General features: G+C 47.5%; 1 protein-coding gene across 4 annotated transcripts; it reads left to right on the forward strand.

Moving 5' to 3' along the window:
- Window positions 1-8,654: 8,654 nt before the first annotated feature.
- ZNF672 (zinc finger protein 672) lies at window positions 8,655-19,561 on the forward strand. 4 transcript variants are annotated; one of them, XM_033198148.1, is made up of 5 exons: window positions 8,655-9,216; window positions 14,207-14,360; window positions 15,369-15,460; window positions 15,608-15,705; window positions 17,089-19,561. In XM_033198148.1, exon 5 carries the CDS (start codon window positions 17,311-17,313, stop codon window positions 18,667-18,669), a length of 1,359 nt encoding a protein of 452 aa, XP_033054039.1. In that variant the 5' UTR covers window positions 8,655-9,216; window positions 14,207-14,360; window positions 15,369-15,460; window positions 15,608-15,705; window positions 17,089-17,310; the 3' UTR covers window positions 18,670-19,561. The 4 variants fall into 4 exon arrangements, with proteins under 4 accessions (XP_033054039.1, XP_033054040.1, XP_033054037.1 ...); XM_033198149.1 differs by having other exon boundaries at window positions 15,394-15,460; XM_033198146.1 differs by lacking the exon at window positions 15,369-15,460 and having other exon boundaries at window positions 17,089-19,556.
- Window positions 19,562-19,723: the final 162 nt, after the last annotated feature.

The raw sequence follows: 19,723 nt of genomic DNA on the forward strand, positions 1-19,723 counted from the left end.
GACATGATCTTACACTGCTAGAAGGCATGCTAAAGTCTGTCTGTTAGTAACTCAGAGGTTTGGATGGAGTCATGTGCCAAGAGTTCTACAGTTCTCAGTCCCTTTCTTTTATCCCTTCATCCCATGAGTAATGATTTTTTTAATTGAGCAGAGCAAAATATATTCCTTTAAAAGAGGTGATTGAAAACAGAGATTTTCCATTAAATTGGAGGTTTTGTTTTTAAAATTACAAAAGTGATTTTTCTAATTTCAGTAAGTCAACAGGACCTTGAGTAACATTGTCTAAGTGGACAGCTTTGATGGATAATAATGCCTCAGTCTTCTACTACAGTCCTTTTTGTTATTAAAGTGCCATACAGAAACCATAAAAATTAAATATAAGGTGATAAACATGATTTATTTGTTCTCTACCAGTCACTTTAATTTTGTAGAACTAGAATTTCACTGTAATAACCTCATTTTACCCAAGATGTTCTGTTTACCCTAGCCTGAATTCTCCAACCTTTCTTATTCAGCACTGTTCCAGTACCTGTCGTTCTTATACCCCATCGCATAGCTCCTTTTCTCTGTGTAATGCTTAGCAATCACAAACTGCTGCCACTTGTCACAAATCTTTGGTAAGAAAACATTATGAATACATAGAATGCCCAGACCTCTAGATCACGTCCTGAGCTTTAGCATCCCCTTTAAAGTCTCCACTGGCCTCTTCCAAGGTTGACTCTCACCCACTGAGACCAGGTGTGAATCTATTATGTATAAATTGTAATATAATCCCACAAGAGTTTTTCTGCTGGGTTTGGATAATGTTTTAGGTAGGAAGAGATTGTGCGATGCTATGCATTGATTTAACCTAAACTTGTTTATTGAAGCCAGCCACAAACATGATGAATTAAAACTTTTGTCTAGAGCTGCACTGTCCGAAAGACCTTTCAGCAAAGAAGGAAATGTTAATCAGCTCTGCACAGTATGGTAGTCTCTAGATACATGTGGCCATTTAGAACTTGAAATGGAGCTAGTGTGATTAAGAAATTGTATTTTTTATTTTAATTTAAATAGCTATGTGTAGCTAGTGGCTTCTTTCCTGGGCAGCACGTTTTTAGAACCTGCCTTTTCTATATAATTTCTTCAGAATACATACTGAACTTTCACATCTTCAATACAAAACAGCCTCTCAGTCTCCACTCTGATTTGTCTTTTCTCCACTTCCTCTCCCTTCCCATTCACCTCTATAGTCTGGCTCTGGATGCTGCCAATTCATAGGAATTATAAAGATAAGGTGAACCATGCTCTCAATATTGTCACATCACTGACATCTGACACTGGGTTATTTCTCTCTTTTTTCTTATTATTTAACTTCTGAGTCACTCTTATACTGGGTTTCCTCTTCTCTGGCTTGTTGATTCATTCCTTTATGCAATATGTCTTTACTGAGTGCCTATTACTATGTGCCAGAATTTCAGACAGTGATGAGAGAAAGGGCACTATCTCAGTTCCCATGTAGCTGATAGTCTATGGGGCTTATTTTATTTTATTTTTATTATTTATTTATTTACTTATTTACTTATTTGTTTGAGATGGAGTCTCACTCTGTCGCCAGGATGGAGTGCAACAGAGCGATCTCAGTTCACTGCAACCTCCGCCTCCCAGGTTCAAGTGATCCTCCTGCCTTAGCCTCCTGAGCAGCTGAAACTACAGGCACATGCCACCACGCCCGGCTAATTTTTTTGTATTTTTAGTAGAGACAGGGTTTCACCATGTTGGTGAGGCTGGTCTCCAACTCCTGACCTCAAGTAATCCACCTGCCTCGGCCTCCTAAAGTGCTGGGATTACAAGTGTGAGCCACCATGCCCAGCCGATGGTGCTCATTTTATAAACTGGTGAGATTCAAACTAATTGGAAGACAACCTAGATACACGTTTTACCTTGCAACCCAGTATACATATATGTGTGTAAATATATTCATTAAAAAGGTACAAGAAAAGATCTTTACCCAAATTATATGTAAAGCACATTAATATTTTTATACTATTTTTAAATGCTGGTGGAGATCTCTTTTGTTGATTTCATTACCTATTCACAGTTTGAAAACCCTGTCCTAAATGTTTCTGTGCCCCAGGCCCTGATGTTAGCCTCTGACCGTCTCATGCTGCCTACTTTCCCTGAGTGCCCTTACCCTAGTGCATGGCTGTAGTCCTTACCCATGGCTACTGTTCCTTCCTTGGAGCTCTGTCTCCACAGACTTTGCACAGATCACATTCTGAGATCCGTCAGCCTTTGAGATACAGCTGGCCTGTCCCAGAGTGGCCTCTCCGTCAGTGGATCCAAATCTGATTTCATCCCCTTTCCCAGATTCTGCTCTTCTGACATTTAATGTTGGTAAATGGTTCTATAGCCCATCTCTTTACCCTAGGGAAGAACCTAGAAAGCACCCCCCACATTGCTTTTCATCACACTGAGTATCTCAGAGAGATGCCTTCTGTTCATCTCATTGCTGGAGCTTCAGCTTAGACTCTCCTCATTTCCGTCATAGGTCACAACCTCAGAAGTCTTCTAAATCAGTGCTTAAGGTCGCACTTAAGCAATGACGGAAGTTACTATATTTGCACTGTCCAACATGGTAGCTACTAGTCATGTGTAGCTCTTGACTGGGTTTAAATAGCCACATATGGATCCTGTCACAAGGATCCCTCCTAGTTCCTGGCACTAATAAACAAGCAACCCACCCCTGTAGCCTGACTTAGTGAGTGAAATGTAAAAATATGAAAGCCATATGAAGATGTTAGCAACACCGTCAATTACAATGTAATATCACAAATCAACTTTACTTCTTAGTTAAATAATCTTTTCATAAATTTTTACTTGCAACTTTTATTTCTAATTTTCTCACATAAGTACCCTAAATTGCCTCCATCATTAAAAATTACCTTTTTAAGGTTTTTTTGCCTACAAATATAAGCTATCTTTTTATAGTTCTTAACTTTTTTCCTACTGTCAGTTATATATTTAATAAATACCACCATTAATTGCTGATTAAACATATTAGCGTTGACAAATATATAGTAATAGCAGAACAGTGGTTGCATGGTGGGGAGGTGGCAGAGATTACAAAGTGGCATGAAGCAACCTGTGGGTACTGGATACGTTCTCCATCTTGATTGTAGTGAGGCTTTCTTGAGGGGATATATATATATATATATGTCAGAACTTTTCAAACTGTACATTTCAGTGTGTAATTTGTGTATCAATTATACCTCCCTAAAACTTTTTAAAAAATCCAGTTGAAGGCCGGGCGCAGTGGCTCACGCCTGTAATCCCAGCACTTTGGGAGGCCGAGATGGGTGGATCATGAGGTCAGGAGATCGAGACCATCCCGGCTAACACGGTGAAACCCCGTCTCTACTAAAAAATACAAAAAATTAGCCAGGCATGGTGGCGGGCACCTGTAGTCCCAGCTGCTCTGGAGGCTGAGGCAGGAGAATGGCGTAAACCCGGGAGGCGGAGCTTGCAGTGAGCTGAGATCCGGCCACTGCACTCCAGCCTGGGCGACAGAGCAAGACTCCGTCTCAAAAAAAAAAAAAAAATCCAGTTGAAAACTTGCTCCCAGAAATATATAATGTAAAATCTACTAATAAATGTTAATGAAAGGGACAGCCTGTATTACACTTGCTGGTTTATTTAACTTTTTAGAGACAGGGTCCTGTTTGGTCGCCCAAGTTGGAGTGCAGTGGCCTGATAATAGCACTCTGCAGCCGCCAACTCCGGGGCTCAGGCAGTCCTTTTGCCTCGGCCTCCCAAGCAGCGAAGACTACAGGCCTCCACCACCATGCCTGGATAATGTTTTGATTTTTGTTTTTGTAAAGATTGGGTCTTGCTATTTTGCTCAGGCTGGTTGTGAACTTCTGGGCTCAAATAGTCCTCCTGCCTCAACCTCCCAAACCATTAGAATTACAGACTTGAGCCCCCAGGCTTGCCCTGAACCTATACGACTAAAAATCTTTATTTTTACCCTTGTTAAATCTGCTGAGTTTTTCAGAGGTAAATTACTTCCCCGAGTTGCTCATTACATGTCATCATAAAAACAGGAAACACTTAGGCAGTATATGCCTTGCACCAGGCCCTGTTCTGGTTTATTCATTTGATCCTGACAAAAACCAACTACAGCACATTGTACCTTCATTTTACATTGAGGAAACTGACAGACAAGAAGATTAAATAACTTGTCCAAGGTCATACTGCTGCTAAGTGGTGGAACCAGTCTTTAAACACAGACAAAAGTATTTAAGATTTTTAAAAATAACTTATAGCGACACATCATATGTTACGTTTAAATGTATCTACTTACATTTTAAATGCTCTAATTTGTGAAAATAACCAAAATCAAAATACTTTCTAAAGATCCGACAGGTTTGCATGTGATACCATTATTATTTATACTACTATTCTTTTTTATTTATTTATTTATTTTTATATTTATTTATTTATTTATTTTGAGATGGAGTCTCACTCTGTCACCCAAGCTGGAGTGCAGTGGTGCTATCTTGGCTCACTGCAAGCTCCACCTCCTGGGTTCACGCCATTCACCTGCCTCAGCCTCCCAAGTAGCTGGGACTACAGGCACCCACCACCATGCCCGGCTAATTTTTTCTATTTTTTAGTAGAGACAGGGTTTCGCCGTGTTACCCAGGATGGTCTCGATCTCCTGACCTTGTGATCCGCCCGCCTCGGCCTCCCAAAGTGCTGGGGTTACAGGCGTGAGCCATGGTGCCCAGCCCCTATACTACTGTTCTTAACTTTTTACAGTAGTTTCAATTATAAAAACTGATTTTATCCTACCTTGCATTTTACTTTGAAACTGATTTTTCCCCTGAGAGTTCTGCTTTGTGATTTTAAGCTCATTTTCTGTATTTTATTTTGTGAACCACTGAGTCTAGATACGACTTTTGAACATAATTTTTATATAACATAACTCAAAAACATTGTCATTAAGAGCTAGGAAGCAATTTGTATTTTAAAGGAAGTTGATCTTCAAATATCCTCTCAACAAATATTCTACTTTTGTGCTATTCCAATTTTATCTAGTTTACTATAGCTCTTCACAATTAGTTTACCTGTACAAATGTAAAAATAAGTAAAGTAGCAATCTCTCCAATGGAATCAGTGTTTGAGTCCTTGAAGTTGACCACAGACTGTAAGCAGCAGAAACTCCAATAGTTTTCTATTAAGGTTACTGTTTAATTTAAAAGACATTAAATCCTCTGTGTCAACCCATTAAGATTAATATGTGTGTTATTGATTTAATTTATGTTTTCACTTATCTTCTTGTTTCCTGAAATCCATTTTGATATGGCTTTACAATATGTTTGCAACTTGAAATTAATACAAACCCTTATTCCTTAAACAACAAATAAAACCTTCATTTCAGGTTTTAATCAGTACAGTCTTTCCGGTTCTTATTATTCTAAATTGTTAGATTTCACTTTTCTGTGCTTGGTTCCTTCCTCTATTTGAAAACTGTGTCAGTTGACATCTGTGGAGTTATTCCGGGAAGAACTGGGAGCTACCGTCCTCTAGAAGCCAATATTTTTATTGTAACTGAAATTAGAATGTTTGAAGAATGGAAAACATTGTATTTAGCAATATAGGAACAAGATGAATGAAACTGAAACAGTCTTCTCAGTCCTTATACCACTAATAACATGGTAAGGCTTCAGCATCTGATTTTTGGCATTGTGAATATCCACTGGGCTCACACTTCAGACAGGGATTTGAAATAGTGGTGTATACCTTAGCCCTACTTACTTGCCTTTCAGTTGCCCCCAACTCACTCTCTCAGTCTGGATTGAGTGCATGCTCACTCCTTTCCTGTTCATCTAATCCCTCTGCCTGACCCAGTCCCATCACTTATATTGCAGAAATCTCCCAGTGGGGGTGTGTGTTAGCAGGTGAAAATCATTGTCACCTCCATCCACAGACCCCTATACAAAATCCTGGCTACATGCTGAGCCAATGAAGTTTACTGATGACCTACTGCAGAATTACCCTATTCTTCCTCTTGTGCCTTTACACCACTTGGTACTTTGCACATGATGGGATGGCAAGGTCTATGCGGGGGGGGGTCTGCCCTTCCTCAGCATGTCCTCAAAGGACTCAGTCTCCATTTCATCTCCAATACTTAGCCCATTTCTTTGCACATACCAGGTGTTCAGAAATGTGCACCCAGCCTCTGACTGACTCTGCCCTCAAGCTTATAATTTAGTAGGAAAAATAAAGTATGCACATTATTCTAAAGTACATGGTGGCCAGGCATGGTGGCTCTTGCCTGTAATCCTAGCACTTTTGGAGGCCGAAGACAGCAGATCACTTGAGGCCACGAGTTCAAGACCAGCCTGGGCAACATGGTGAAACCCTATGTCTACTAAAATTACAAAAATTAGCTGGGCATGTGGGTGCATGACTGTAGTCCCAGCTATTTGGGAGGCTGACACACGAGAATCACTTGAACCCGGGAAGCGGTTTCAGTGAGCCGACATCATGCCACTGCACTCCAGCCTGCGTGACAGAGCAAGACTCTATCTTAAAGTACATGGTAAAGGATGTAAATAACAGAGAAAGTGTCTTATGTGTCTTGTGGCTTGCAGATAATAAATACTTTTACAATTTCTGGATGAACAATACTAGTTGTCTTCAGAAAGAAGATACAGTTTTCACTTTGAGAGTGGGTTGGCATTTGAACAGAAGCCTGAAGGATAAGTAGGACTTTGGCAGACAAGAAAAAGTGGAGCAATAGGAGAAATGTATGCCAAGTTGAGAGAAATGTAGAAGGTAGGTGGAGTGATCCGGTTTAATGAAGAGTTTAAGATAACAGAATGGAAAGACAGGTTGGAATAGGTGAAAGAGGGTCTTGAATATTATACCAGAAGAGTAAACTTCATTTGGTGGTTGTACAGACTTTTTTGACTGTTACTGAGCAGGAGTGTGATGCAATCAGAACTTTAGGGAGATTCATCTAGTAGGTTCACAGCTGTTATCTCCAACATCTAGAATACTACCTGGCATATAGTAGACCTTCTATAAATATTTTGAATATTTACAGAACCACATTAAGAGTTGTCATTTATTGACGTAGATGTGTAGAGAAATAAAACTATTTGGATGTGATATTTTTAGTTGACAGATATACACATAACTTCATCCTTGACCTTTCTTTTACTACCTTTGGCATTCCTGTTACAATTATCATCCCCCATTGTGATGACTTCCATAACATAGGAAACCTAAATCCAGCTTCCTGTTCTTTCCCCCGCGTTATTCTTTCCCCTCCAAAGCTACACAGAAGAAAGTCATCTAATCCAGGCCTCTTTCACGTGAAAGTTTGTTACAATTTGTGTACAGTCATTATGTGCACAAAAAAAGATTTCTCTTTCTAGGTTAAATATCCCCAGCCCCTTTAATTGGGTGACCATCCTAGTCACCATCCTCTTCATGTCTCTGGGATTAGCCAAGTGTGTCAGTGCCCTTAAAAACATGACATCAATACTGAGCAATGAGTCCAGAAATGTCTAAATTAGTACATTTCTCTGGCTTAAAGACTCTGGAAATATCCTCAACTAATCATTCTCTATATAATACTACCTTATCTGTGTATGATTCTTTACAATAAAAATATATATACTTCAAGCGCATTTTCCATGTCTCAATGTTCTCGCTTCCTGGTTCAGGCCCTCATCACTCCAGACCTGCATCCTGTGTCTTGCTTTCCAGCTTTCTTGCCTGCTGCTACCAGATTTGTCTTCCTTAATCCGTGTTGTCATATGCAGGTCAGCAAACACTCATTGATCATCTGTGGTGTGCTGGCCCTGCGCTCATGCCTCAAGGGATCAATTGTTCATGAGTAGGACAAGGCCTCTCCCTTAAGCTATGGGGGAACAGTATTCATCTGACTACAACAACAGTAACAACATGCGGGAGGTTGCGCTGCAGCATGGATATATCCTCAGGACTGAGGACAGAGAGGGGTATTCTAGCATAGGTTTATGGAGATAGCATTTGACTAAGCTTTTACAAATTAAAACAGAAAAGAGGGTAAGAGTTATCCAGTCCAAGCATGGCAGGTCTAAGTGTACACTAATTTAGGGGACCCCCTGAGCAGAGCTCAGGATGTGTAACAGGAAGACTGGTACTAAGTGACCTGGAAAGGAAGATTAGAGCAGTAAAGAAGGACCTTGAGGGCCATCCCTGGGCGTCTGTTCTGATGACATAGGCACACTAAAAGATGGCCAGGCTTCCAAAATGCATTTCCGGAAAACAACACTGGTAGCATTTCCTAGTAGAAGACATTAGGGTCAACATTTGGACAGGCAGTTCAACCAGCAAGCTCATGGAGAGGCAGCTGGCAAGCCGACCAGGAGTAACCCCTATCCCTGCCATGGCGACTTTAGGCGTATCATTAACTTGTGGGGTCTTCACCTAAAATATAGGATAAATGCTCATATTTCCCCTGGCAGGGTTGTGGTGAGGTCTGAGAGATAATAGGTATCCAGTCCGGCCTCACTTATAAGAAGGCGCTAACTTAACTACGGGGATGGCTGCCGCGGCCCCGTCCGCGCCGGGCACTGGCTACCGCGCCGGCAGCACGGAAGGGTACACCTGTGTCCCGCCGGCGGCCGTGGGAGGTGCTACTAGACTAGACTGTGGGCCGCCCGGAACTACGCGGCTGGCGGCTGAGGCGCGCGCCGGGCTCGGCGCCCTTTGCTCTGATTGGGCGGGACGAGGCCCAGGGGTGGGCCGACAGACAAAGGGGCGGGGCAGGAATTGGTCAAGTCCGGAGAGAGGGCGGGGCCTTGGCGCGCGCGGGAGGCGGGAGTGGAGTCCCCCGGGCTTTCTCTCTTAGCCCCGCCTCCTTCCTGGCTCCAGCTAGGGCCGGCGAGGCTGAGTGGTCGCGACGCTGCTCGCTGGCCTCCCAGTCTTCCCAGCAACTGGTGACACTGCCCGCGCGAGACTGACCACTAGCCGGCGCGGGCGAGAGGGACAGGAGCGTGACCTCCCCATCCCGAGGAGCCGGACGCTCCGGCGCCTCCCCGCTCCCCCAAGTCGGAGGCCGCGCGCGCCGTTAGCCCCTTCCTCGCTCCCCCGCCCCAGTCCCGCAGTCCGGGAGGCGGGGGTCGGCAGCCGGCTGAGTGGGAACCGCGCGGTGTCTGAGGAGCCAGTCGGCGACCGGTGAGGGGACTGAAGGGCAGGGGAGGGCACGGGTGGCGCGGGGCAGCGGTCCTCAGCTGTGGCTATTCTCCTCCCATCCGCCTCGGGAGACTGTTGTCAGCGGCGGTCGGGAGCGCCGCCCGGGCTACGAGTGACGCGGAGATACTGCGGAGCGAGCGATTGGCCGGAGACGTCCGCGCGGCCTGCTCCTCCCAGGCCTTCCCCTCCGCCTGTCCTCACCGGTCCTCCCCGGGTGACCTTCGGGGCTGGCGTCACCATGCCGAACATCGCCAGGCTGAGCCGGCTTAAGGGGGCAACGGCCGGCACCGGGTTCTGGCAGCGTTAGACGCTCCGCACTACGTCTTTGGTGGTCGGTCTCGCCCTCCGAGTCGGCTGCCGCCACAGGCGAGGGGCTAGGGTAGGCTCGCGTTTGGGGAGGGGCTCGCCCGAAGAAAGTTTGCCCAGCAACTTGTGACGGGCGCCGCCTGAGGCGCCCCAGGATTGGCTGCGCTGCTGTGGGTCACGGAAAGCGACCTGTTCAGGTGCTGTGTTCCTCATCCGGCGAATAGTTGTGCCCCGCTCTTAAGTACCAGGCACCAAGTCCCAGATGAGTGGCCAGCTTCCCTTCTTTCATCTTGGGAGCGCCGAGTTCGCGCAAGTGGAGCTATGGAAGTCCCATGCTGTGCTGCTCTAATCTTGTGAGGGATTCTTAGGGGTTGAGCGGGGAAGGACTGAAAAGGGCTGCAGACCGTTTAGGATGCCTGAAGTGGAGATGGGAGTTAAGCCCCTTACTCAGAGTCCCTCTTAAGAACTGTCCAGGGCCGGGCACGGTGGCTCATGCCTGTAATCCTAGCACTTTGGGAGGCCAAAGTGAGAGGCTCTCTTGAGTTCAAGACCAGCCTGGGCAACATGGTGAGAACCCTCGTCTCTACCAAAAAAAAAAAATAATAATGATAATGATAATTAGCCAGGTGTGGTAGCACCTGCTCATAGTCCTAGCTCCGCAGGAGGCTGAGGCTGGAGGGTTGCTTGAGTCCAGGAGGGCGACGCTGCAGTGGGACAGTGATCAAATCACTGCATTCCAGCCTGGGTGACAGCAAGACCCTGTCTCAGAAAACAAACAAACAACAAGAAGGACTGTCCTAGGGAGAGTAAATCCTAAGCACCAGATATCTCAGTGTTAGCAATTTAGTTTTTTATTTTTTTTCTGAGACGGAGCCTTGCTCTGTCGTCCAGGCTGGAGTACAGTGGTGCAATCTCGGCTCCTTGCAACCTCCGCCTCCTGGGCTCAAGTGATCCTCCCACCTCAGCCTCCCCAGTAGCTGAGACTACAGACGGGTGCCACCACACCCGGCCGATTTTTGTATTTTTAGTAGAGACAGGGTTTCATTATGTTGGCCAGGCTGGTCTCAAGCTCCTGACCTCAAGTGATCCGCCCACCTTGGCCTCCCAAAGTGCTGGGATTACAGACGTGAGCCACCACGCCCCGCGAGACTTAGCAATATTTTGACCTTTCCATATGAAACACTATAATAATAGCTTTTCTTTTTTTTTTTTTTTTTGAGATGGAGTCTTACTCTGTCGCCCAGGCTGGAGTACAGTGGCATGATCTTGGCTCACTGCAACCTCTGCTTCTCAGGTTCAAGCGATTCTCCTGCCTCAGCCTCCCAAGTTAGCCGGTACTACAGGTGTGTGCCACCGTGCCCAGCTAATTTTTTTGTTTTTTTAGTAGAGACAGGGTTTCACCATGTTGGCCAGGCTGGTCTCGAACTCCTGACCTCAGGTGATCTGCCCACCTCGGCCTCCAAAAGTGCTAGGATTACAGGTGTGAGCCACCGCTCCTGGCCAACTGTCTTTACTAAAGGTTTCCCAGCCAGGAGGATCAGACACTCCAAGTCTGCTATCGTAAAATTAGACAGCTAGTAATGGGAAGAACCAGAATTTGGATGCCTGCCTCTGTGGTTCTGCTACACAGGTTGCAGGCTCAACTCAGTAAACCAAAGCAGAGTATTTGTATATGTAGTGGGTAGTGCTATGGAGGATATGACGACTGTAGTCAGGTCCTTTCCTCCAGGGACCTGACTGGGAATTTGGGAAAATTGGATTCCGGACTAATACATCACTTTTAAAAAGCACTGAGTACCTTCTGTGTGCCCAAGTCCTTGCTAGGCCCAGGGATGCTGCAAAAGACCATATAGTCCATTCTCTCTCATCGAGGATGCTCTGGCCACTCTGGGCTTCAGTGTTGCCTGTGTCTCAAAAGGACAGGACAAACTCCCACTATGTATGTTCTCTCCTTGTCTACATCTATACCTTCTCTATACTTACCAGATTTCACAGGAAAATCTTTGTGAAACCAAAACTTCCAAAAGAATGTATTTGGGCTGGGCATGGTGACTCACACCTGTAATGCCAGCACTTTGGCAGGCTGAAGCAGGAGGATCACGTGAGGCCAGGAGTTCGAGACAGAGCGAGACTCTGCCTCCAAAATAAAAAGAATGTGTTGGCTCATGATTGACTTGAGCACTTGGGCTGAGAGCGAACTGTCATTCCTGTTTCCACCAGCTCCTTAGACATAGACTGAATCTGAAGCTGGAAGGAGCAACTTCTTTTGAAGTATTGGATTTTGTTTCTTTATGGGGGAAGGAAGCAAGGAGTGGCAGTTCTGGTGCTCTGAATTCCATTCCCCATCCGCACCTCCTAGAATAGGACTTAAATCTTTCCGGAGTCGACAGGAATCTCTGTTTCCTGTTATATTCACTGATTAATATATGCTCCTTCCAGCTTCAGATTCAGTCTGACATGTCTAAGGAGCTGGTGGAGACAGGAATAACAAGTTCGCTCCTACCCCAAGTGCCTAAGTCTGATCATGATCCAAATACATTCTTTTGAAAGTTTTGGTTTCACAAAGATTTTCCTGTGAAATCTGGGGTGTATAGAGAAGATATGGATGTGAACAGGGAGAGAACATACATAGTGGGAGTTTATCCTGTCCCGTTGAGACATGGGCAATGCTGAAGCCCAGAGTGGTCACAGCACCCCAGATCAGGGAGAATAAAGCTCAGCAATGAGTAGGAGGGAGGTCTGGAGGCAGGGGGAGCCTCTGAGAAAGGGTAGAGAGTCCTGAATGACGGAGTGAGAGAGCTTTGCCAGTAGAAGGAACTGTAAGTGGCAAGGCCCCAAAATTGCCTCCTGAAAGCCAGGGAAACGTCTACTCCACACCCTATCTAGAGTGGGGAATGGATAGTTTGCTTCTATCTCATCCAGATTTCAGGGCAGTCTAGGGGTATCACAGAATCCTGGAGACAGCAGCATCACTCAGATCCTGAGGGGTAAGAATACAAAGAGAAGCCAGCAGAAGAATCACCGCTCCTGATGCAGCTACAACTCCCACCCTCCCACCGCCAGTTCCTGCCCCTCTTTTCATGGAGACCATTCCATTCCTGGGTCAGGGCCCCAAGATGAACACAGTGCACACAGAGCATTCCCTGGGGCCCCAAGTGCTGGTTCTTGGGGTTGGCATTTTACTCCCTTGTCCCCTGGCTGCCTGGTGCTTCCCTGTGAATTTCAAGCCAGGTCTTTCCCTGCTGCTCAGTGAGCTGCTGCAAGCCTCTTGGGGCCTATAGGAAGGGGTGGGGCTGCCCTAGGGAGAGTGAGAGATGGGCCATGTGGCCTGCTGACTTACTCCCGTCCCCAGACCCACCTGCGCACTTGTGCTGGATGACTGGACAAGCCTGTATAGGAAGCCCAGGTCACATGGGGGTTACTAGTAACACCCACCTCAAAGGACTACTGGGAAGACGAAAGGGAAACACATGTACAAACATGTGAGAGTTCTTGTGTGTTAATACTGGTAACAACTGGTATGGTTTCACCCTCTGAGAGTCGCAGTGAGAGAAGGTTTTGCGTAAGTCACAACCCCAAGTCCCTGCCAGGTCTAGATGTCCAGTTTCCAAAACAGCAGGTGGACTTTTCTGGAGAGGGTGGCTAGGAACTAGGGCCTTGGAAAATGAGAGGAACAGCTCTCCTCTATGCTTACTGAAGGTAAGGTCAGACAGGGTCAGTGACCTTTTCTCAACTAAAGCCCTCCAAGGACTGAGGTGGGCTAGCCTCCCTTCAAATGTTCCAGGATTTGGAAAGGCCATTTGGACAGGCACTATTCAATAAAAATAAAATATAAGCCACATTTATCATCTTAACTTTTCTTTAAAAATGGGTAAAATGTATTGTGATTTATTTCATTTAACCAAATATATCCAAAAATATTTCAACATATAATCAATGCTAAACATTATTAATGAGGCATTTTCATTCTTTTTAAATACTAAGTCTTTGAAATGAGGAGAGTATTTGGGTCTTACAAACCATCTCGGTTTGAACCAGCCATGTTTCAAGTGCTCAGTCACCACATGTGGCTCTGGGCTACTGTAGTAGACAGCATAGCATGGAACAGTTCCCCTCGGCTCTATTCCCTGCTGCCCAGACCAGGTTTACCAACGCTGACTTCAAGATGACCACTGGTTTCTTGTGAATCATGACTTTTTGAGGTCTTTTGTCCCACCCCAGAAATGCTGGCATGGCAGAACAGATAACCAGGGAAGAAACATCTTTATTCTGATTGAAAATAAAGATTTTCAATTATTATTCAATTATTCAGAAACAAAATGACATATGAAACTCAGAAGTTTATCTTGCCACTATTGTAAATAATAGTTTTTCCATTAGCTTATCTTCCTTCTTAGTACCTGTTTTGTTTTGTTTTTTTAGTTATATGTATAGTATTTGTATTAAATGCTTGAAAGGTACTTACATTATTCAAAAATGAGATTTTTCGCCAATTTGTACATATTTCCCCCTTCTCTCTTTCCGAACTTCCCTGTAGTTTTTTTCCAAAGTGAAAGAAATTTGGTGGTATAGCAACTTTAAAAGTCACATTCAATAAGGAGAGTGGGGAATACGATGATCTATAAGTCACTCTTTTTTTTTGGCACAGTAATAATTTTTCTTTCAGTTTTCGACTTTAAGCGTGATCCCTTTGCTTGTGGGATGAGCTCCAGCATGGGGTGAGGTACAGAAGAGAGACTCGAAGAGCCTGCCTTGGGACTTAAGCGCCAAACCTGCCCCCTAGCAAGTGTCTTACTCCACATCCGTAATGGAAGGAAATGGTACTGTTGTGTACATGCCGTTTAAGTGTTAAGTGTGCATGTTGGTATGTGTGCATTTGTCTTCCTTGGGCATGTGCCCTGGGAGGCAGTGGCCTGGGAGAGGGTGGGCTCCTAGAAACATGGTTTGAGAGGTGCCATGGTCTCCAGATACCCAAGGAGGAGGCAGAGCACTCAGTGGGGCATGAGTATTGCTTTCTTTGGCATTTGGGATCAGCCACTGATTCTCCAGGAAGTTTTTATTTTCAGGAGGGCAAACATTCCTCTGAACCAACATCTAACTAGAATCAGCAGCCAGTGTCTGGGTTGAAAGTCTCTCTGAAGGAACCAAGAATCTCTAAAGTCTACTCCAGCCTGGGTGTGATGGCTCACGCCTGTAATCCCAGCACTTTAGGAGGCCGAAGCGGGTGGATCACCTGAGGTCAGAAGTTCAAAACCAGCCTGGCCAACATGGTGAAACCCCGTCTCTACTAAAATACAAAACTTAGGCCGGGCGCGGTGGCTCAAGCCTGTAATCCCAGCACTTTGGGAGGCCGAGACGGGCGGATCACGAGGTCAGGAGATCGAGACCATCCTGGCTAACACGGTGAAACTCCGTCTCTACTAAAAATACAAAAACTAGCCGGGTGAGGTGGCGGGCGCCTGTAGTCCCAGCTACTGGGGAGGCTGAGACAGGAGAATGGCGTAAACCCGGGAGGCGGAGCTTGCAGTGAGCTGAGATCCGGCCACTGCACTCCAGTCCGGGTGACAGAGCGAGACTCCGCCTCAAAAAAAAAAAAAAAAAAAAAAAAAACTTAGCCAGATACAGTGTCATGCGCCTATAATCCCAGCTACTCGGGAGACTGAGGCAAGGAGAATCCTTGAATCCGGGAGGCAGAGGTTGCAGTGAGCTAAGATCGGGTGACTGCACTCTAGCCTCGGCGACAGGGCAAGACTGTCAAAAAGTCTGCTCCAGAGCTCCTGCTTGCATTTTTTGTTTAAAAATCATACTAATCATACTCTTTATATAAGATGTCTGGAATTTAAAATACTCTAGAGCTTCTCTCAACCAAAAAAAAAAAAAAGTGGAGTGGTGGTGTGGATGAAACAAGAATGGTAAAATGGTGAGTGATTTGTGTACTATTCAGTTTTTTGTATTTTAAAATGTCCATTAAATAAATACCCTCCTCCTGAAAATATTTCCCTCCCTTTCTTCCCCTGCTCAGTTGTAATTCACATTTTCCCTTTTACTTCATCTCTGCTGGGCACAGCACATCCTACTCCAGAGGCACAAGAGGAGGACATCCCATGCTGGCTACTCCTGCCCAGCGTGGGCGGGGAGCAGAAGCTCCAGAGCCCAGACTTGCAGGTTTGCTGTTTTCACTTTACCCCATTTGTATCCAAAACATAAGGACCCTGTCTATGGGGGTTTTAACCAAAGGTCTGAGTATTTTTGATGAACTTTCATCTGCTAAGAAGAAAGTGACAGCTGACCAATTTATTTTGCGTCCTCTCCCTGATCTGTTGAGCAACAAGGGGCTATACTGTACTAGCAACTAGACCTAATCTCCAGTAAGGCTGGAGACTGACCCGTGGGCCTTGAGAGAAGTAGTCAGTGCTGAGGCTAGCCAGGTGAAGAGGGCAGCCACATTGTGCTCTTGACTAGAGGGCAGGTGAGGTTCTGTGCACATACTACAAAGGCTGACCCTGCTCCCAGACAGCTGCCCGGAGCAACTTGTCAGAAGAATTCAGGGATATCATGTGAGACAAATAGGATAATAGAGCAGATTTGGTCTCCATAAAGGAGTTTTTCTGCTACTCCAGATTCTCAGATTCCTGTGGCTGGGACAGTGAGGAAATGCTGCAGAATGTTCATAAACAATATGTTTTTCTTGATCAGATTCATCATATTCAAACCTTCACAAACAACTCGGATATCCTAACAATTATTATAGAAAGGATGCCCCTTCCTTCTCTCCAGGCTTTCCTGAAAATGGGAAAAGTGTTTCTCAGATAATGCCACCAACTTCTAATAATGTTTTTTTGTGAATTATCTATGCTCCCGTTTTACCCCTTTCCTGGGTTCTGAGTTGCTTTCTCAACTTTGGGGCTATATACTGGCATGGGGTAGTGTGTTTATTAAGTGCTGTCCAAAGCCAAGGAACAATATTTTGGAGTTTCTCAAATACCTTCCCTTGGCCAGGCCCCAGCCCCTTCTGTAACTTCAGGGTCTGAACCCTTTGCTTAGGCTGTGACTGTTTGTGCTTCATCACATTACCCGCTTTGTTCTCCCAGCCCAAGCCTGGCTGGGTTCATGTCAGTGACTCAGGAAAGCTGGGTCTTGGAGGAAGGCGTTGGTATAGTCTGAACACAGGGGACTTCTCACTGCCCCATCCCGCCTTGGTCATTTCCTAATGTATCCCCAGACAGGGATCCCCATCTAAGGCCAGCAGACAGGCTTGGCGCTCCCTTCCCTCAGAGTCGTGTTGATGGTTCCCATGCTAATGCAAGCTCCCCTTTGAATCCATTCCTGTTTGTTCTCCAGGACACTTGTAGTTTCCCTCCTGCCCTTCCAAGTGGTTCAAGGACACCCCCTCCGTATTTCCGGGATGCCCATGGCTTTGCTTTGTCTTGGGGAAGGGAATCCTGGAGATGGACTACCTAAAGAAGTTATAACAAATAGGGAGTTCGTGTTCCCCTCTCCATTCCTTAGGAGCTGCTGCAGAGGCTCACAATGACCTTCTCCCCACAGGCTCAGGGTGCAGGGTGAACCTGGCCACAGCTCACCTCTGGAACAGCAGCAGTGTCCGTCCTTAGAGAAGAACCCTGAAATCAGACCAGTTTTTGTGGCCTCCCCTTTCCTCTCTGTTACAGTGCCCTTTCCAGGCCTTAAGAGAAGTAAAAGTTAGCCACAGCATCAGGAGGTGGACCCCCGAATGTGAGTGGCACGGTTCCCTGTGAACCCATCCTCACCATGTTTGCCACATCTGGAGCAGTGGCAGCGGAGAAGCCTTACGCGTGCAGCGAGTGTGGCAAGAGCTTCTGCTACAGCTCAGTGCTGCTGCGACATGAACGAGCTCACGGCGGTGACGGCCGCTTCCGTTGTCTAGAATGCGGTGAGCGCTGTGCACGGGCTGCCGACCTCCGAGCGCACAGGCGCACCCATGCTGGCCAGACCCTCTACATCTGCAGTGAGTGCGGACAAAGCTTTCGCCACAGCGGCCGCCTTGACCTACACTTGGGTGCACACCGGCAGCGATGCCGCACTTGCCCCTGCCGCACCTGCGGCCGCCGCTTCCCGCACCTCCCGGCGCTGCTGCTACACCGGCGCCGTCAGCATCTGCCAGAGCGGCCCTGCCGCTGCCCGTTGTGCGCCCGCACCTTCCGACAGAGCGCGCTGCGCTTCCACCAGGCGCGGGCGCACCCCCCGGGGACAACCTCTGACCCTGCCGCCCCACCCCACCGCTGCGCGCAGTGCCCGCGAGCCTTCCGGAGCGGCGCCGGGCTGCGGAGTCACGCGCGCATCCACGTGCCCCGGAGCCCCGTGCGACCCCGTGCCTCCGACGCCCACCAGTGTGGCGTGTGCGGCAAGTGCTTTGGCAAGAGGTCTACACTGACGCGACACCTGCAGACGCACTCCGGGGAGAAGCCCTTCAAGTGCCCGGAGTGCGGCAAGGGCTTCCTGGAGAGCGCCACGCTGGTGCGCCACCAACGCACACACACGGGCGAGAAGCCGTACGCATGTGGCGACTGCGGACGCTGCTTCAGCGAGAGTTCCACGCTGCTGCGCCACCAGCGCAGCCATCAGGGCGAGCGGCCACACGCGTGCGCCACTTGTGGCAAGGGTTTCGGGCAGCGCTCCGACCTGGTGGTGCACCAGCGCATCCACACGGGCGAGAAGCCCTTCGCGTGCCCCGAGTGCGGCCGCCGCTTCAGCGACCGCTCGGACCTCACCAAGCACCGGCGCACACACACAGGCGAGAAGCCCTACCGCTGCGAGCTGTGCGGCAAGCGGTTCACGTGCGTGTCCAATCTCAACGTGCATCGGCGCAACCATGCCGGCCACAAGCCACACAAATGCCCCGAGTGCAGCAAGGCCTTCAGCGTCGCTTCCAAGCTTGCACTACACCGCAAGACGCACCTGGGCGAACGGCCAGCGGAGTGCGCAGAGTGCGGCAAGTGCTTCAGCCACAGCCGCTCGCTGTCGCAGCATCAGCGGGCCCACACGCGCGCCCGCACCGCTGCCGCCGTTGCCATCCAGTCCGCAGTGGGCACTGCCCTCGTCTTTGAGGAGCCGACTGAACAGGAAAATCCAGGGTTCTTTGTGTCCTAGTTGAGGGAGGCTTGCTGAGGCTTCTCTAAAGGTGGTTGGGAAGCACCCATATAATACCACGGGGATAGCTGAGGCAACTCGTAGATGGAGGTTTGGGAAAAGACGATGTGGCCTCCTGCCTTTCCAGTTTCTGTTGGCAGCCCTTCACTTGGCCTCCTGCCTCGCCGCTACACCTACTCCCTGTCGGCCCTTTTGCCATCCTGTCCTCGCATAACTCGGATTCTGTCCTCAGGTGTAGGTGCAGGGAGTCCGAGAAACCTTGGACTCAGTCCTGAGTGCAAGAGCCCAGGTGTTGGTGTGTCCCTTTAACGCCACTGTGCTTTCTGGTGTTTCCGATTTTCCTGCCTTTGTTCTGTCTTCTTTTGTCCCATCTCCTTATTCCAGCCCGCATCTTCTCCTTTCCCGATTACTTTTGTCCTGCCTCTTCCGGTAGTGGTCACAGATTTGGCTGTAGTCAGGTTACCAGCCCTGTGGCTTCTTGACTCTTGGTTCCCTGTTAACTCTCTGCCTCTAAGAAATGTGGGTATGGAGGTGGGAAAGCTCACTTCCAGGCAGGATGCCTCCATGCTAGGAGCTGCCTGCACCCTGGCAGAGGTGGCCACTCACGTGAAGGTGGGCAGGGCCCTTAGCATGGCCACACGTCCCCCAGGCAGATCAAGGGGCCTCTCAAAACAATGTTCCCCAGCCAGGTGAGGAACATTTTCACTGGGACTCAGGCCAAAATCACATGGGTCCACAAAGCCAGGCACTGCCAAGTGGAACATGAGGTTATTTCCAAATCATGGGAGCCACCAGTAGGGAGAGGGCAGGATGGAAAATCCTCTGGAGCTGGTCAACAACTTTTGCTCATGGCTAGTGAAATAAAGTTGGTTGTTTGAGTTATAGATGCCAAGCGCCCCCTTTGTCAAGCCTAAGGCTGCTGACCAGAGTTTGGAAGTGATCCATTCAGTTCCAAGGTCTCCTGTACCTTCCCAAGGCACCTCAATCATCTTGTGTGGAGGACCACTGATTCCACACTAAAAGGTGAGACTTCAAGGCCTACACATCGGGTTTT

Source organism: Trachypithecus francoisi, unplaced genomic scaffold (genome assembly GCF_009764315.1).
Source record: "Trachypithecus francoisi isolate TF-2019V2 unplaced genomic scaffold, Tfra_2.0 Lachesis_group5, whole genome shotgun sequence".
In the NCBI taxonomy this organism is placed as follows: Eukaryota; Metazoa; Chordata; class Mammalia; order Primates; family Cercopithecidae; genus Trachypithecus; species Trachypithecus francoisi.